We start from the raw sequence: 19,698 nt of genomic DNA, 5'->3' as shown, positions 1-19,698 counted from the left end.
GTGTATACATCACAAACCAGGACGCTAGCAAATATCCAAATTACATTTGGATAAAAATATTTCGGATTTTTTTATTTGAAAATTCAAGACATCGTTACAAGTAAAATACGTGTTTTTTTAAACAAAGGATAGAACGCTTCGTCTATCCAGGTAAGTTAAATAATATCAGCCTGTCAGCCTCTGTAATACATCGTGCTAAGGTTCATTTTACAGACAAGAACTCCTACACTGCAGCTATATGATTAGCTGCAAGCAAGTCTTGACACAAAATAAGGTGAGTTGAATGATGGCGAGCCCTCAGGACCACCGCCATCATCAATCGTCATTAAAAGTTACCTAAAATTTCATACAATCAAAGTGCATCTATCGCAGCCTTGAATTACCCACACATACCTGTCAATACGATACCATATATAAGTTATTATTTACCAATAAAATCAATAGTTTCTAGAAATCCGTTCTTTTCATTGGTCGAGATGTGTCGAATTGATCGAGAGCGACTAGTGGATTTACTTCACTATATCTTGTCGACTTGGTTAACCTACGAGGTGATGAGTCATCGTCTGCGAAACTCCTTTGAGTGACCAGCGGTTTCATGTTGGGCGCTTTCATCGTCCAGTTGACCTGAAAAAGAACAACATTTTAGAGATCGTCAAACGTGACCTTGTCATATACGTCACTATTTGCTCTTTTTCTTCAATCCAATTGGTCATTCCAATTAACAAGATACTTGCAGTCAAGCAACTATGCCCCAGCAATCACAAATAGCTACACATGTAATGATCATCGTTGGTAGTAATCTATACACATCTATCATCGACAAAATCTTAATGTTAAACAACCTAAAGTTTGATGGGCGAATATAATATTTACTATCGTTGAGAAACATGACGATAGCGTTACATCATATTTTTGGAAAATGACTCTACTTAAAATTTTATTCAAACATGTTATCCATGAATAAAACACGATATTTAAGAAATAAAAGATGTTTACTGTGTTTGCACAGGCTTATGCAAACCGAGGAGATCTTCGGGAGAACTCGAAAGCAGATCAGTGCAAGCCCGAGACCGAAGGTTGAGGTTTGCACATGCTCGAGAGGTTTGCATAAGCCAGTGCAAACACGAAAAACATCTTTTATTTTTTTTAAAAATAATAATGCGAAAAAGACAAACATTTTAATTTTTCCTCTAAAATGTATTCATGATCAATTTGCAAATTCTCTTTGACTGATTGATTGTTAAGATTGGTTGAGCTCAGATGTGTTTTGCACAGGCCAATGCAAACACAGCTCTAGGCCAATCAGCGCACGCGTTTTATTGTGTTTATTTTATAATATGATTTAATAGCTTACCACTGATCTGTTGGAACCTCGAAACTAGAAACGGAATAATGGCAAATCTTAATGATTATGAAATTCAATGTTGACTCGAATCACTTATTTTTTTGCTTACTTACCTTTGTAGAAGCGACATAAGAAGCTTTGACTGTTAGTATAACAGCATTCATCAAGTTTTTCGCAGCTGTTATAAGAGAAGTTGCACTTTCCAACTGATAAAGAGAAAAGGAAACTTTAAATCATGGTCTCGAAGTTAGCTAGTATATTAATTAAGCAAAGGAGACACAATAGCTCTGCATATTTCATTTCAAGTTGAACGCTTTGGCACCTACCGCTAAAGTGGGAAATTTATTTCGTAAAAGAAAGTCACAAATATCTCCGCTGGCAACGGACTTACCGCTGACACAACAACGGACTTACCGCTGACACAACTTCAACGCCACTGATTGTCTGGATATCAGCTTTCACTCGACTGGTGATGGTGAGTTGATGTGAAAAAAGAGAGACGCGTTGAATGTATGCGAGAAGATCGTTCTTCGATTGAGAATGAGGACACTAAAGTCAGGAAAAGAAACTTGGATGCAAAACATGCGAGTGCGAAAATCAAATACATGCAATAGAGAGCAATAAAAAGTACGGCCCTTGGGGCCGGTTGCAGGAAGCCTGGATAGCGTTATCCATTGGGCAGCAATTTTTTTAAACTTTTATAAAACCTTTTAAAAAGCAAAAAATATAAGATTCGAATTTGAGCAATCACTGAAATAAAATATTTTTTCGAAGATAACGAATTTGTTCGATAACAAGTTTGAAAATTTTTCCTATCCAATGGATAACGCTATCCAGGCTTCGTGCAACCGGTCTCTGCACTATAATATTTACAAGAAACTCAAGCTTTCATTTTGTTTTTTTTTGAAAGACACTCTTTCGTTTGCTTAAATATCCAGATTAGGCAAACGCAAAGGGTAACATTGAAAGTGTCTAAAAGACAGATTTTATGTTCCACTGGATACCATCACAAGAACATCCAATCTTGTTGAGATATAAATGTAATTTTCTGTCTCTCACAATAACTTAAGTTTAAAATAAACTGAAAGAATTTGCCCGGCATTAGAGACGTACAATGGTCACATAATGAAGCATTTCGGGCGGCAAAAATTTGCCCTTGTTGTTCGCTATTATGTTTGCTCAACAAATAAATCACACGCACCTTTTCAGCAACTTCTGTTGATAATTGATTTATTCTTTCGCCAGCTTTTGCAATACGCTACAACCAAACGCAAACAAAAAAATATTGTCAGAATCACCCACAAGAAGAATAATTAACATAAATTTTCTACATGTTGTAAGCCGGCACTTTGAAGTCATGCCCAATGAACTAAAATACATGGATCGCTACATGTAATAGAAAAACCTAATAATTTTCTGAAGCTAAACCGTGCCTGGTTGTGAGATTTTGCTTCAATTATTTGCTTCAGGTAGCTTTCCATGTATTTTAGTTCAATGGTCATGCCACGACATAGAAATGGCCAGAATTATTACATTGACGTCACATTATTATATTGTGACTATTTTTTTTAATTTTCTCTTGTGCTGTGTTGTACATTGACATATATATAAGGCAGATTTTTCTCTACTTTTTTTAGAATATCAATCACAAATCGGAAATCATCTGCTTCAGAATCGACACTCACCTTTGCCGCAGTTATAACGTCCATGGTTGTCTTTAATGTTCCAGTACCTCTGTTAATATAAAAAAAACAAACAGCGTTTGTTTGATCTCAGATGACATAAGGAAAGTCGTGATTAACCAACGTACCTTGTAAAGTCCGACATATCCATCATCATCACACACATCTTCTTAGCCAAAACAACAATCTCGTTGCCAGATTCATCCCACTGTGACAACATATTTTCGAACCTCGATTTCTCTGAGCGCAGCTCGGTTGACAGTTGTTCAATTTTCGCCTTATCTTCGGCGGGCATCGCTCTCATTTTTGCCTAGTTTTATGAAAAAAAAGATCGAAAAACTGACCCAATCACAAAGCACAACGCAATGCATCATGGTATATGGCTAAGCTATACGTATGTAAGTAGATATTAAAATGGAAATACGTAGATCGATACGCATCGCGCCATCTTACAACTGTCTCAATTTCATTAAGGTGTTGGCAGGTTTAATTTAAGAGGGCACCCCACCAATACAGTCTGCCATAACGGGAAATTTTTATCAAAGAAAAGGACATGAAAATATTATTTAGTAATGATTAATATAAAGCACACGAACCCTGTCACTCATTTCCGCGAAACTCGTTCCAGTTTCTTCATCATCGCTATCATTTTCAGGTTCAGGTTCGGGTTCGGCTGCGAGTTCGAAACCGTCGACGGCGACAAGCGAAGGCGGACGAACTAAAAGTAACAGGAAACGTGTTGAAACGTGCTGCACACGCATTTCGGAGAATCTCTGCAAAGCTCTTCATTAATAGTGATGCAAAAATTCGTTAAACAAAATACCTGGTTCTTCCTCGACTGCTTTCACGGCAGCGGGTAAAGAAACAAAGTCGGATAATACCGAGGGTCCTTCGTATCGAGGCTTCGATTCCTGTGTGACCCAATCTACTGCATCTGGTCCCGTGTATCCCATAAATACCCAAGAGCCACCTGGTCCAGGATTTACATTACCAGTAGCACCGATACGACCAAGCGAATCCTTTGCTTCATTAACACTAACACCTGTAAATGAGCTTTGATCGTAAATCTGGATTTGACATTGATCTAATTTAATCCGGAGTTTATCTAAGCTCTTGCATTCATATAATTGTTATTTAGTACAGACGTGTGCTCTCTTCTAGCTAACAACATTCTTCACAACGACCGTTTTAGGAAAACAACAGTAGAGTCTCAAATGTCGCCGCACCGCACGAGTTATTTTCGATAACGGTTAACTCAAAAGGTCAAGTCTTAAACCACGTTGTAAAAACGATATTTTTCAATGAGTTTAAAGGAATGGAAGGTTGAGTTAGTTGATACAAACGCGTATGAACCCTTTATTTGAATAAAAACGTAAATGCTGCAAAGCTCTTAAAAGTTCTTATGCTTTCGTGAAGGCGATCGTACTTTCGCGTTTCTTTAGTATAAATGTTAAAAAAGACGGCTGCTTTCAAGGGGCTTCAGTTATTTTCCCTCTACGTTACTACTGCATACCTTTAGTATCTTGTGTAGCAATGAGTACAATCCTTTCGTTCGGTAAACCATCGAGAAAACGTTGCATTTCAACACCTTCGTTCTTTGATGCATCACCGGTATCGAAACATTTCGATGTGACGAAGTTTCCACTGTCGTCGAGGACGACAACGTTATGACCTCGGTGTTTCATACTTCTTTCTACACCGTTTACTTTTATGCTACAGTAGCCTAACTTGTTAGGGTCGTCGGAGCCTTCGCCACGAAGAACTATCTTGATTTTACCTATAATTTTATGATTATACCCAAGCTTAATGCTGGAAATAAATTTACATTCGATTATCGTCTATAATAATTCAAACATGCGGTGTCTCCAACAAATTACCAAGAGAGCAAGTTTAAACTATTCTAAGTTGATTATGCAACATGAAAAAAGCAGTCTCAGATAAAATAAGGAAACAGAGGATTAGAGATAGTTTTAAACAAACGCCGCCGCTTTTATGTTTATAAATTCTTACGTTGTCGACATTTTGGGTTTCATGCATCATAAGCAAACCATCCATGAGCTTCATGGCAAACAAGGAAGGCTCACTTATTTATTTGACCATAAAATGAAACAAGTAAATTAGATAAACCTAGAAGGATTATTTGTTTCATTTCATGTTGTAACAAATAACAAAGCCCAAGTCTATAAACTTTTTATAATGGTAACATTTAATAAAGCCATTGGTGTATAAAAATCATTCTAAAAAAGAACAAATACCACGGTGAATGTTCAAAATAATAACATAATAGTTCTTAAAAGAACTATTTAAAACCAGAACTAACCCAACAATTCTAAAAGAACTGTTTTTAAACCGTTTTGGGTTAGTGTTCTGGTTTCAAACAGTTCTTTTAAGAACTATTATGTTATTATTTTGACCATTCGCCGTGGTATTTTCTCTTTTTAAAACAATTTCTAAATTTGACAAAATCTTTTTACTGGTATAGAATAAATTCAATCTTAATGTAAAGGAATGAAGGAATTTCGATTAACTTTGGACAAAAAACCAACTTCAATAGATATTTTAGACCATTGACTACACACACACAGCGCAGCAATATTAAAAATTTGTTACCCTGTTCATGAGCCGGTGTGAACATGAGATTCGACACCAACGTTGGTCCTTGCCCTGCAGGTCGACTCTCCTCGTGTATCCATGGTTTCTGCTCAGGTCCCGTGTATCCAGCAAACGCCCAAGATGATCGGTAACCGGAATCAAATGGCCCTTGAGCTCCGAGTCTTCCAAGGGCGGGAGCAGCGTACTCGACCCCAGGACCTACACGGTTAACGACATTACAACAACAATAATAATAACAAAGGCTGAAGTTTATAAAACGCACCAGTAGTTTCCTGGGTAGCAACCAATACAATATGGTCTTCGGGCAATTCATCCAAAAATTTTCCCATGGCAACGCCACCTTCTGGCGCTGTTGTGTCGAAATTTTCCGACGCCACAAATTCTCCCGCGGGATCCAACACGACCACGTTATGTCCAACTCGCTTGTGACAATACTCTACTCCATTCACCTTGATAGATGCCACACCCATACCACCTACGTCATCGCCACCAGATGCCCGGATGTCGTAATGAACTTTACCTTGGAAAAAATAAGTTACAAAACAGTCAAACCATAATGCGAATTATTACACACAAACACAAAAGTCTGAAATCTATTCCTTTAAATCGTAATATTCTCGATGAAATTGAAAGAGGGTTATCTCATCTTGTAATACTTAGTTACAATTTTCCGAATATGTTTTATTACATATACTTCATGAAATTGTCGTAACTTTTAGTTGCAACTATTACACGTAATATGTTTGGGTATATGTGCGTGTTCATATGCGAGTAGATAACGATATTAATGTGTATTGTGTATTTTTAATGACCATATAATGCAGGACTTCAATGAAAAACATACAAGTGATGTGAGGATCTTGAATATAGAAACAAATACAATTCAATCAATTCAATTCAATCATGAAAATACAATAATTGTGTCTTTTCAAGGACAGCTGTAACAGAATACAGAGAACGACACCACAATTGAAGGGCTCAACACAGATGAACGTAAAAAACGTCACGAGATTAAAGTGAAGGGCGAAAGAGGAGTTTACAAAATCTTGTTTCGGAAAATTAATTCAAATATGGTCATATGCTTGGACGAGTCTCCGATGAAGTAGACTTTGAAATAAAATACTGTTCAATAAAGACTTTGTCGTGGTGGCAAATCTACAAAATGTTACAAAAATAGCAATTGCCATGGTAGACGGCCAAAACAACGCAAGACTTCTAGCAAAAGAACTGGTTTACAACCAAAACACCGACCCAATAAATCTAAAAAGAACTGTTTTAAAACACGGGATTCATTTCGACAGACTACTCTACAGGTGTCAACGTCTGCAAAATGAAAACGTAAAATCAATCGAATCGACGTTCATAATGGCATGAAAAAGTAAACGTTGGAACACCTAGTTTATTTTGGCCTTCCACCATGGCAATTGCTCACTTTAAAACAATTTTTAAAACACTGTTTCTACCTTAAACACTTTTACCTGCAGCTTGTATTTGTTCATAGGCGGCCTCTTCTTTAGCGACAGTCAATTCTTGTTGAACCTGGGCCGTGTAAATTGGATCGATATTCGTTTCCAACCCGCTAATGTAACGTTTCTACATCAAATTAGAACGTAAACCTTAGCAAGAGCCTAAAACCTTTGAGGAAACGATGCAAAAACATTCATACCGTTTTCACGTTAACTGCTTTTCTCACATCTCTTATTGCATCGTAAACCTATATAATAATCAAATTCTTACAGTCTTCATAATAATCCCATTCATGTAATAGCTACGGTGATAGGAAAACGAACAGTTTAACTTTAAGTGCGTGTGACATTTTAAATTATATTTTCATTGAACAGAACTTTAAAATGACACTGCACTTTCTAGAGTTCATTCCTAAGAAATCAAAGTTTTTTGAATAAGTCCGACTCATACAACTCGTGACGTCATTCTGCATAATAGATCGCAGCACACTTTCAGACATCCGCTAGTTTCCTTGCAACTTTTGGTTGATATGATTGGGCAGTTTTCATGCGATCAATTCTTCACAACGAAGGGAACTCCGCTCCACTGACGTAACAAATCAGCAAATATACCTCAAAATTTCAAATTTTCATGATGCAATGTGACGTCACAAATTTTGCAAAGCGTACATTAACGACACAAACTACAATATCTTGAGAACGAAGTGTCATACGAATAAACTGTTTTAGAAGAAACGCTATCTATTTGAACGTTATGTTAAATGAAAATATAATCTAAATAGCACAACTTTCGTGTCGTGTGCACTTTAAATGCATTAAACATGTAGCAAGATGTAACAACATGAAGTTCGGTGAAAATTTGGTGAACACTTCGCCAGACCAGACATGATGTTTACTTACGAGTTGCGATGCCTGAACAACAGCTTCCTCGTCAATTTTCTCGCGAGGATTTCGGTTCAAAGTTTCCACAGTTGAATCGACGACTTCGGAAAATCTTGGAATAACTGTAAGTTATAAATATAAGCAATAATTAGTTTTAAATTCTTTTCAATAGTTATTACAGACCTTGTGGTCATTATAAAAGACAGACGATAGAGCGATTTAACAATGAACTTATCAACTGCACACTCGCAATCCAATTCATGATTTGGAATAATAACGATTCCAACGGATATTACATAGTTGCACTGAAAGATGAAACTTTGCTATTTGAATGTATTCGTTCAACTCCAATTTAAACAACAAACAGAAGTGTTAAGTTATTAACGCGCTTTGTTTTGTGCTAATTAACGGAAATACAACTTGTGCAGGCAATTATTTGTTCATTTAGCCATTTGTAATCAAATAGTCAAAAACTCGAACCTATCGATTACATATCCCAGCAGAGCTACACATATCCCAGCAGAGCTACACATATCCCACCAGAGCTACACATATCCCACCAGAGCTACACATATCCCACCAGAGCTACACATATCCCACCAGAGCTACACATATCCAACCAGAGCTACAAATATCCCAGCAGAGCTACACATATCCAACCAGAGCTACAAATATCGCAGCAGAGCTACACATATCCAACCAGAGTTACATGCCAGTAGCAGATTTTACCCAGCGTTAATCGAACATATGTGAAAGTTGGAAAACACTTACTGTCTTCCTCGAGTGATTTCACAGTCTTCTGTACATTTTCAGTATACGGTCCTTGCTCGAAATTTTCCATTTCAGCCAATACCACTGCAGCAACGCGCTCCGTGCGCCCACGAATGAGACCAGCAGTCCTATCCAGTGTCTCCACATCTCTCTCCTTTGTCGCCTTGATACAGGATTCAACGTCCTCTCCAATATGATTTTCTATCAAAAAAAAAACAATTAAATACTTAAACAGCAACTGTAAACAGCACATTAGTAGGAAAGGAATGTTGTGGTAAAGTTTGAAGCTAAACACATGCTAGGAAACTGGCTAATACTGTTGTACATTTTGTGTCTAGGTAATCTTTCTTACTACGTTGAACTCAATAGGATCGACGACAGTCACTAGACTTAATTGAGCAAAATGACACAACACAAAACATAACACAACAAACACAAACATGCACTAAGAATACACCATGATAAATCATTAGTGTATTAAGCAGGTGAGGTGATCAATGTGTTCATACCTGAAACAGTTAGAAATTCGTCAATCTCCGTGATCTCATCCACAGCTTCAACCAGAAGATGAACTTGACTTTCCCAAGTCGCTTTGAATGTGTCGATATTGGCGCGTGCCGTGCGACTACGTGGACGGGCTGCCAACGTGCGGGCTGCATTTATCACCTAAAAGTGAGGCAACTTTACTCGCAAAAAGCTAGGCAAAAAAAGCGGTGTGCGAGTACAAGAAGACTGGGGCTGAATAGTACAATGTGTCATAATATATTTGAATGCAAACTTTTTCGTAAGACCTACACAGACACAACAACAAATATATAGTTTTTTACCAACCTGTGGACATAAATTGTGAATTTTCTTGGTGATCACTCGAACAAGTTTAACTCCCTCAGCATTATTAGACACAGAGCAAGCGAGATTGGCGACCTGAAGTGACACAATAAAATGGTTTTTTTTCATTAACGTTAACCTGTTGCAATTTTGAAAATATGTTAGTCAATGCAAGTACACATAAGTACACAGAGCAAGCGAGATTGGGTATATGTGCGCGTTTTATCTCCCCTCTCCCTCCTGGTTTGTTTATACTGGGTTTTTTTCCCGGAGTGCTCCAATAGTTTCTTCCTTTATCTTGCACGCGTACTTAAAAGGCCACGTACTGGTGGTGAGTATACATTTCGCAAGGTGGATAGACTATCTTACTTTTCATTACGACTAAACGGTTGAAATAACATATACTGTATGCTATAACTCTGTACCTCTTCCAGTTTCGCAGCTCCTTCGCTGAACACAATGGCGCATTCCTCGACCCCACGTTGATTACCATCTTTGGCAGCGTCAACAAGCAACATCAGCGGTACAAGAGTGTCGAGAAAGGTATCCGAGATATGATCAGCCACGGCAACACGCATCTAAAACATAAATTTCTGACAATAAGAAAGCCATGTATGTCTGTTGAGTGTTGACGCATGATGTTTACGGCTGTAGTCAACACACTTTTACATAAATTTTACACGTTTTACAGATTGGCGAATAAAGATACAAACCTGACGTCGTAGATCTTGAGTTTTGTCGGCCATGCTATCAATGGACTCATTAAGTTCATCGTTCGGTGTCGGTGTCTGTTTTGTCTCGGCCTGTACAAAAAGAAAAACAAAACAAATAAAGGCGAGACGAGACCATCAATTTCATTTCCAGCAACGTAAACGGCATGATTTTAGCCTTACATAATGTATGTATATAGAAACAAGTTCTTGTAGGGCCGTGTGAACTTTGACGCATTCTTCGAGTAACCTTTCCTTCGTTGTTGGACGTGTCGTTGGTAAGTCGGATAATCTTCGCGCTCCGGATAAAATCCTTTCAGTTTGTTCTTCAATTCTCAATTGAGTTCGTCTTTCGAGAAAGGCGGCCGGGTCCATGACAAGACTCGCCTGGGAAATGAAGTAAGTCAATCAGGGAAATGGTGGTTTTCACTGTAACTATTTAACTTGTGATGATGCTGTTTAAAGTGAATGGTTTGAACCCGGGAGTATCGTTCCATGTTTGCAGATGAAGGTCGTCCAAGTTAGTAGAGTCCTGAAAAGAACTGTTGGCGTTGATGTTGACTGACGTTTCGACATTCCACTTGACTCAGAAGATGACTACCGCTAAGGTTGTCGAAACGTCAGTCAACATCAACACCAACAGTTCTTCTCAGGACTTTACTAACCTGGACGATTTACATTTTAAACATGATGATGCTTGTTGTGTTGATGAATGATTTGTCGTGAAGTGTATTAAGAGGGAAACGATCGTTTTGGATTTTATCCGAACAAGAAAAGCAACAACAATTGGATCTGTTTAAAAATATAAGAGAATAAAAGCGAATAAAAGAGAATGTTATACGAGAAAAATTTGAAAGGAAAAAGAAAAACAGTGTTTCGAGCTGATATACACAAAGACCTGGCTTCGGAAAAAGTAATGCAATGTCTTAGATGGTACATAAACACGTGATATCGGAGTGCCATGATGTGATTGGTTTAAAATTGTCATACAACATGTTAACGAATACGCTGATTGAATTTAATGCGATACTCAAATTACAGGAGAAGGTTGTCTGAAGCACGAAAGAATTATCCATTGAATGAACAGCGATTTCTTTCAAAAGTGTTAAAAAAGCGGTTTTATGATATCATAGAACTAACTTTGCATGTCAATGATTGTCCACATCAAATCGCAACTTTTTCCCTATCGGAAAATGTTTGAATTTAAAACCCATTTAAAAAAGTTACTATCCATTGAATAGACCTTACTTACTTGATGAAACCACTCCCAGGTAATAATTAAAGGGCTTGAAATATTCCTACATGCTAACTATTCCATAAAAAATAATTATTAAAACTGGGTAACATACATCAAAGTTATCCAAAGCTCCAGCCAAAGCTCCAGGTGCCTCAAGGGGACTGGGTTCACTTTTTCCCGTCGCCTGAGCTGAAACAGAGATAGTTTGAAGTGCTTCACCCATCTGTTTCAAAACATAGTCCCTGTTGAATCTTGCTGATTGAACATCTGGATGTTGTACATGTGACAAATGTAATTTGACATACACCTATGTCAGTCAACATGTCCTAGGACTCTAAATTGTGATACATGTAATATAATCCTGGGTTCAAACCATTTACTTTCAATTGTGTTAAGTTCCAGATATTACAATCTGGTCCTCCCATAGGGGATGGCAATAAGAATAACTTGCCTCAGGCTCACAGCTTGCTCAGAGAACAACCCAATCATAGGAATAATGAGAGTAAACAGAGCCATAGGACTGGCCCCCAAAACATTTTTCCCCAGGCCACAGCAAAATAATCAATCATTTACTTACTTAAACAGTTAAATTCACTGCATAAAGAGTGACATACCCTTGATGAAGAGAGAAGCATTTTGGTGGCATCTTTCAGCACGACTCTGGCAGAAGCAATGTCTTCTTTTCGTCGAGGGTCTTTCAGATCCTTCAAATGGAGGTGAATTTAGAAAATCATGTAAGAAGGCAATCAACAAGCAATCATGTAAGAGATCCAATGTACTTACAGCTTGTCTGGCACCAGATAGCTTTGCTAGACTCATTAAATCAACACCAAGACTTTCGAATGTGGCAATCAATTCATGTGGGTCTTTAACTCTTTCAAATTCTTCCAACTTCTCTTCGACCTAATAAGTTTATTTGAAATTAGTGTGATGAGGTTTACATTGCAGCTACCTAGGATATGATGCACTGAGCTAGCAAAGAAAAAAATTGCAGTAAAAGCAACTCATTCTGTGTTCAAAGAACAGTGTTTAAAACCCAGTTAAGGGAGGGGGGGGTTAACTTGGGATGGTGTGGCAAATTTAATAAATGGGGCACAAACTTCAGGGTCCCCTTAGGAAGAAACATTCAAGAAAACAGATGGCAGCTCTATACCAAGTTGAGAAAGGGGCAACTTACCACTTTGAGAGCAGCAAGCAGACGGTAGACATCCGCCATATCAGCAATGCATAATAATCGTGTCACCGCAGTGAGTAATGCTCTTGCTGATTTGATCATGTTGTTACGTTTCTCATTGGAATGAGGATCATTTGCGAAAGTCTTTGCATCAATGCTCATTACCTCACCTTAATATTAGAAAGTAAGAATAGTAATGAGTTAATAAATTTTGACCAGACAACAATTCAATTAAATACAAAATAAAACAATCCAAAAAGGATCATCTTGTCAACTTTTTTTATAACTTGAATTTAAGTTCACAAGACAATTAAAACTGCAATATTTCACTTTTCCTTCAAAACCAATTTAATATTACAGTTTTGATTGTCTTGGTTTATAACGTTAATTTACGTTTGCAAGGTGTCTTTGTTCAGATTAATTTATGGTAATAGTTTAAATTTTCTACATTTACGTGTAGAATTTAAGAACATGTTGATAATTGTGTACACGGAAAGGCTCAACAAAATAAAATACAAATAACCAATATGGACAGAAAAGATAGAAATGACTTTACAATAACTTTTTAGTTACCAGCTTTCTTGGTATCATGACATGTTTGCAACATTTCATCAGCAATATCGGGAGAATTTTTAGCAATATCATGACCAACATGAATCAACCGATCTATAGCGACATTTATTTCTTGTACCAACTGATGGGCAGTTTTGCTCTTGCCAGACTTACGTAAAGATTTGTAACGGTTAACCAGCGTGGTCACCTTGCAAAAGTTGAAAAACATTTTCATCTCAAAGTATGACAGTAAACATTTTCCTATGACCTACTTGATGTATGTCAGATACAATTTTACAGCATAATAAAAACTATTTTAATTTTTCAACATCTGATGTAAATAATCAAGCGTATATTGGTCACACAAACAAATACTGCATTAGAAGACAGCGCTTCAAATGGCATTTAATCAGTGTTAAAATGTCAAAATCCAAGTCCATATTGATATACTTAAGCACATTTGATATTCAACTTCATTAGTTTCTGTTGAGATCAATTGTGATTACAAATTGCCTGTCACTAATATTTCATACGACTTTTCCAGTTTATAGAAAGTGAAGTGAAGAAAACAGCAACAGGCTTTAAACACAAATGTAGTATACACAAAGTACAACTTTCAGCCTTTCAGGTATATATGATGTGAAATGTCAAGCACAACCAACCCAATTCCAGCTCACAATGAATAACCATAAAAAAGGAAATAAAATGGGGCATGGCTTTTGTTTTATATTGAAATTCGGTATGTAGGTAATACCAAAAATGCTGGGCCATCGTAAATGCCATGGCAACCTGAGGAGTCACAATTATAACTAATTCTCTTAATTGGTAACGTTTTCATTCGCCCGGTTTGCGGTCGAAATCCTGGCATGTATTCAAACTTGACCGTTTGTAAAACGTTAAACGCAATCCCTTCGGTTTTTTGATAAAAAAATGACCTTCGACAACGTCAAATAAAACTAACATAATTTACGAACGTCAGACACTTCGAACGGACAAAAGGATGGTTTACAAATGGCTTAATGCATTAGGCACAAGGCAATTTCAATCATTTCAAAACATTAAATAATACTCATGGGCGTTCGCTTCGCAAATTAATTGCAACGAAAATTTAGAAATGAGAAAGGCAATAAGAGCGTTCTCTCGAGCAAAATGTATGAATTTCCCAATTTGTAATTGGTCATATCTTCTACTCGTGAGAAAAATATGAAAGCGAAGGCGAATATGTTATTTTCTCATTTTCCCGTGAACTTGAAACTACAACAGCGAAGTATACACACACTCAAATAATATAACAGTATATATTAAACAGAGCACGATGTTAAACGACCACAAACATGACTCAAAGTTCCTTTCATTTCCAAACTTACTTGCTGAACAAGTGGTTCGAGTGCTTTCTCGACAGAATGAGTGAGAATCTCAATTCGTTTCGGGTCCATTTTAGCTTTGCCGTGTTCAACTTGGTACTCATAACGCACCGTCCGTTGGCTAGCCATATTGACTAAAGTTCAAATAAAATTCGTTCAAGAATTCAACTTATTTTGAGCCACTTCAGAACATTCTCCTTTCATAATGTACGTCGTCAGAAAGTGTCTCAGGCATTTGAAGATCACGTGGGGTCTCTTGTGAGAATTGTTCCGGAACACTATTCTTCAAATATGTAAATATTCACCAATTTTTCCAAATAGACACTACAAAAATGTAAACAAAAAGACAAACGACGCAGATTTCGTAATTTGACGTTTTCGTTCAAACAAGTGCATCTCTAAAACGGTGGTTATATTCTAGTAATGTTAGTTTGCAACAATCATCGCCAGGACTAAGGTTGGTCAGTCCAGGCGGACTCATGTAAAAGCCAAATGGAATTTCGAAGAAACATTCCACTGTATAATGAGTAGTTTTTGGAATGTGTAAAGTGAGCTAAGAAACATGTTTTGTCATGTAGAAACAATCTATTTACGTTGTGAGTTTTTAAATGATTTAGTTGATACTTTTGATACAAATCATGAAAACAGAAAAAAACAAAACAAAACAGTCAAACTAATAAACTTTTCTAAGCTATCAGCTTTTACTTATTCTCTACGTGATTTTTACATTTCATTAATAATCCATAATTTTTGACTAGAAATCTATATTCACAAAGTCTTCAGGCTGTGTACAAATGTTGCGAGCGACTAACAAAACGAACATAACGAACAGCAATTTAATCATGGAAACTTTTTTGAAACAAAACTATCCTTCCCCACTGGCCGAGTAATCAAACTCTTTCATGAGTCGATTTCGTTTCAACAGCTCTGGGTAACAAGGGCGTCGCCCCAGGCGTTGTAAACGGGTCCGTAGAAGTTGAATTGGTGTCTTCCTCATCGTCATAACTACTATCGTGTTCACCGTTAGAAATCATAAGTAAATTATGCTTCAGATCATTTTTATCCAACGTCTCAAGTTTGAATTTTGTTGATATCAAAGCTTGCTTGTACATCGAACTTGTTACTTTGAGAAGAAGACAGTCTTCTGTGACAGCTACGGTATAGTCTGGTACGTAAGCACGGCCTTTCCCCCCGAGTGCATCTTGACCATAATACGAAAATGCGCCTGCGAAAAAATTAAAGAACAACAGATAATTGTTGCTAGTGAGATGCTAGGGAGTCGAATTATCAACATAAAAATTAGAACCCAAAAGACCGTTCTAAAGAAAGCCATGAACGGTTCGATTTTATTACTAAACAAAGCAAGTGACTTTGCGTCATCAGCTGTGTCTTTAAGAACGATCTGTTTGGCTCTTCTCTTGGCATTGAACACCATCTCCAACTTAACACTGACTGCAATGTGCTAATTCACAGTACAAGGACGTGTTTTGGGGTGGAAAAGCAACATAAAGCATGCGAAAGCCAGAAAGAAAAGATTTACAACTAGGAAAACAGTCAAGTACAAAATTTCAAGACATTACACAACATCCATAACTGTCGTGTCTAACACAAAGATAGTTTTGTATTGTCCGAAGAAGAATCGCCTTATGCATTGTAAAAAATCCAACATCAGAAAACTTAGATTCTGGAATGGAAAATCTATAGTACTTCAAAAGCGATCATATAGCATGATCATTGAGGTACGTAGATACTGATGCAGCTCCCTCACATTTAGTGAGTGCAACGCAGAAATTGCACTTCCACTAATCAATGGCAAATTCATTTCCCCATCAATGCCAAGATTTTCGCTAAATTATTTCAAATCAAGAAATCAGTAGAGCGAAAATACAAACTTCATATAATTAGAATTGATTTTGAAGCCCTACACCGTGAGAGTGAGTGAGATTTTAGAGTACAGGGATAAGTCATGGTATCCCAAATCAACGTGATAATGTGGACAGTTGACCTGATGAGATCAGAAATCCGCGATCTGGGATCCGAAATCCACGATCTGGGATCCGGAATCCACGATCTGGAATCCGGAATCGACAATCGACATCCATTTTACAATCTTTTACATTGAACGCAAACTAAACTTCATATTTCATTTTGTTGCTTCCCCTATCAATTTCTCACCTTGACTGAAAGTGAATTTTTCCATACCAACATTGACTTCGACATTGCCATGAATAATCATTATGAAATAATCGACAACTTTGCCTTTCTCGTAGAGAATCAAAGATTCTTTCTCAGCGTCCTTGGTTTTGATTTCCATGACGACATCTTCGCGTTTGAGCAACTGCTTTAAAATATTTGGCGTGATTCTGTCTTCACTGAATGCATCAACGGCTTCAAATGAGAAAAATCAAGAAATTTAACCTTCTAGTTTAACATCTCGAAGAACGTCAACATGTTGAAATCAAACCGTCAAGCAGTAGGGCAATTTTAATTGCAGAATGCATTGTGGTAATGTCAAGGGTCGTGGAGGCCTGGCTCTAGTTCAAATTAGTCACTGAAGGGATAGTTTTCTTGAAGTGAAATACTATACTTTCCCATGAAGGTTTCTAGTGATTTTTTATATTGAAAGTATAAATTTGCACACAGTTATAGGGTGGGACCACGAGAGCCCCTCCCCCCCTCCCCGCAAATCCCTATGGTCAACCTAGAGTGGCATCCGAGCTGAAATTTAGTCAATGATAAATTGTCATAAGCGTTGCTTCACCTGTTGATAAATATTGAAATGATGCAAGTTGCAACTGCGGCGAGAGTGTCGTCTTTTCATCACTCACAAAGATGTTGAAGTGTCCAGTCAATGGTCGTTGAGTATTTGCAGCAAATGTTGTGTTGTCAACTAAAAACACAATAAACTTGTTTTGAGACAAATATCTCGTGGTATGTAGCATGTTGTAAATAGTGCATAGAATTTTAATCAGTTCTTATTGAATGTAGCAATGCCGAAGTAGTTAGGAAAACAACAGACAGCACAAAGCAACAAGTAACCAAGGGCAACCACTTTCCCCCTTCTCTAATTGGTGGAAGGACTGCCTCATTAGAAGATGAAATTTGAGAAGATATTACAAGGAGGGAGACAGTTAGTTGACTATGTAGATGATCTCCCCAGAAACATGGGAAATCACTATTGTCCAAAGTAAGCATGTCCCCCAAAATATTATACCCCCCAAAAAAAATCTTCAGGACTGGCTACCTTTGTCACTGAGCAATTTTGGTTCTAGTTACATAAAGTTTAAAACACTCACCATACTTGTCTGTCTCGTCAACAATTTCTGACTGAATCATCTCTTCTATAACGTCTTCCAATGTAACCAAACCGATTGCCTCATAAAAAGGATCGCCTGGGCCCTCACTGTTAACTTTTTGAACAATTGCAATGTGGGAGTGCTTTTCTTTAAAGCTATCTAAAAGCTCACCCAGGTTTGTGTCATTCCAAACAAAATTCACCGGGCGGCTGTAAAACTTTATCACCGTCTTCAATGGTATGCAATCATCTGGATCAACAAATGCAAGATCTTTCACAAACAACAAGCCAACAATATTGTGCCTTTCTTTGCAGTAAACTGGAATGCGGCTGTGGCCTGACTCCATAATTGCTGTCACGGTAGTAAAATCCAAGTTGCAATCCATTTCCAACATGAAACACGAGTCAATTTTAGTCATTATTTCTTCAACAACTTTTGCCTTGTAGTTCAAGACACCCGAAATTATGTTCATTTCATCACCAGCTAAATCATTATGTTCAGCCGTCACTTTGATCATCTCGAGCAGTTGCTTCCTATTGTATATTGTACCCAGTTCCTCTCCGAGGATAAAGTCTAAAATCTTGCTAATGGGGTATGAGGCGGGAAAGGTTAATAGCATGAATAGTTTAGTCAGGAGCAACGTTCTTGATCCAATGGCAAGACCGTGCCTTGAACAAATGCTTTGTGGTACAATCTCGCCAAACAAAACAATACCGACAGTCGATGCAACTACAGCAATTACACCACTTCCAACTAAAGTATCAAGCAAAATAGTCAACGAGCTGTTTACCATGACATTTCCTAAAAGGAGTGTGCATAAGAGGTAATTGCCATGCTGTCGCACAGGTAATATTTTCTTTGCATAGTGTTGCTCCCTAGGACTTCCACAGTTCAAAACAACCTTCAGTTCTGTAGGATCTAGGGCCATAAGTCCTAAATTTAAACCGGAAAACAGGCCTGACATCACCAAAAGCAAAATGAGTAAACAAACATTTAACCATATTGGTAGTTTAGTGTGTGATACAACGTCAATTGTGACAGTTTCACCAGAACCTCCATGGTACCATACACCCGATACATCATCACGGAAACAAATATAATGCTTTCCAGTGGCGCTTAAAGAAACATCTATCTTGTAAATTTGCGATCCGACTTGGGACAAAACATGAGAGTCCTGCCTTGCAAACGACTCATCACAACGGTCTCCATTCTTTGCCCGAGTTGTGGTAAAAAATATGGAGTTGTTTCGTGAAAAATTTAATCCGACAAGATACAGTATTGCATTGGTCTTTACAAGTATCGTCACACAACCGCTAGATATTTTTGTATTCGAGTCAGTTGTGCGTGGATAAACAGCGATAAGGTCCGGTCTTGTTTGAAGGCAACTGGCGATACGAACCCCATCTGTTATTAACAAAAGATACACTGTAAACAATCCGAAAGAAAACTGATGTGTATTGTTAATTTCGGCCATCTAATTTGACAATGAATTTTAATTTTTAATCCATCAGTTTTCACGTGATTTATTGGCGGGGGGGGGGGGACATAACCCCGGTCAGTCGTCTCTTTGGCCCACCCACTTGACAATATTCATTCCTTCCCAGTGCATAGTCCCAATACATGGTCCTTCACTGAAGATAATAGATTCCAGCAGATTTATCGACAATCCTAGATGGCTTCATCTACAACTCTGGAGTTATCTATATGCCAGTTACACACAAAAAGATTGGACAATGCAATGAGGATGACACGCAAAATTGCAAGCATATTTGAAGGTT

The 19,698-nt window shown here is 37.6% G+C and overlaps 2 protein-coding genes across 2 annotated transcripts; both read right to left on the bottom strand.

The window, feature by feature from the left end:
- Nucleotides 1-32: 32 nt before the first annotated feature.
- Nucleotides 33-14,871, bottom strand: LOC124443719 (catenin alpha-2-like). Its single transcript, XM_046994228.1, has 27 exons — nt 14,628-14,871; nt 13,282-13,468; nt 12,712-12,878; nt 12,318-12,437; nt 12,145-12,238; nt 11,647-11,816; nt 10,481-10,684; nt 10,301-10,390; nt 10,013-10,165; nt 9,591-9,683; nt 9,269-9,425; nt 8,760-8,960; nt 8,007-8,110; nt 7,307-7,354; nt 7,119-7,233; nt 5,903-6,160; nt 5,638-5,838; nt 4,541-4,804; nt 3,851-4,069; nt 3,624-3,745; nt 3,156-3,337; nt 3,031-3,079; nt 2,547-2,603; nt 1,760-1,894; nt 1,459-1,551; nt 1,355-1,378; nt 33-624 (listed from the first exon to the last, which is right to left on the bottom strand). Exons 1-27 carry the CDS (start codon nt 14,751-14,753, stop codon nt 448-450), a joined length of 3,810 nt encoding a protein of 1,269 aa, XP_046850184.1. The 5' UTR covers nt 14,754-14,871; the 3' UTR covers nt 33-447.
- Nucleotides 14,872-15,306: 435 nt separating this feature from the next.
- On the bottom strand, nt 15,307-19,394 carry LOC124444529 (metal transporter CNNM2-like). The gene is made up of 4 exons (XM_046995150.1): nt 17,921-19,394; nt 17,386-17,514; nt 16,800-17,012; nt 15,307-15,849 (listed from the first exon to the last, which is right to left on the bottom strand). Exons 1-4 carry the CDS (start codon nt 19,392-19,394, stop codon nt 15,515-15,517), a joined length of 2,151 nt encoding a protein of 716 aa, XP_046851106.1. The 3' UTR covers nt 15,307-15,514.
- Between the last annotated feature and the right edge of the window lie 304 nt (nt 19,395-19,698).

The sequence above is a fragment of the Xenia sp. Carnegie-2017 genome, unplaced genomic scaffold (genome assembly GCF_021976095.1).
Source record: "Xenia sp. Carnegie-2017 unplaced genomic scaffold, XeniaSp_v1 HiC_scaffold_21, whole genome shotgun sequence".
Taxonomy (NCBI): Eukaryota; Metazoa; Cnidaria; class Anthozoa; order Malacalcyonacea; family Xeniidae; genus Xenia; species Xenia sp. Carnegie-2017.
This window is presented reverse-complemented; position numbering and strand designations above follow the sequence as displayed.

Bases quoted from the DNA above. Each gene is read 5' to 3' on its own strand.
- LOC124444529 (XM_046995150.1), bottom strand. From the start codon at position 19,394: ATGGCCGAAATTAACAATACACATCAGTTTTCTTTCGGATTGTTTACA. The intron at 17,515-17,920 runs GTGAGTGTTTTA...TTGTGTTTTTAG, and splicing joins TGACGAGACAGACAAGTATG to TTGACAACACAACATTTGCT. The intron at 17,013-17,385 runs GTGAAGCAACGC...TCTCATTTGAAG, and splicing joins ATTTCAATATTTATCAACAG to CCGTTGATGCATTCAGTGAA.
- LOC124443719 (XM_046994228.1), bottom strand. From the start codon at position 14,753: ATGGCTAGCCAACGGACGGTGCGTTATGAGTACCAAGTTGAACACGGC. The intron at 12,438-12,711 runs GTAAGTTGCCCC...TAAACTTATTAG, and splicing joins TGCTTGCTGCTCTCAAAGTG to GTCGAAGAGAAGTTGGAAGA. The intron at 8,111-8,759 runs GTAAGTGTTTTC...TATAACTTACAG, and splicing joins GAAATCACTCGAGGAAGACA to TTATTCCAAGATTTTCCGAA.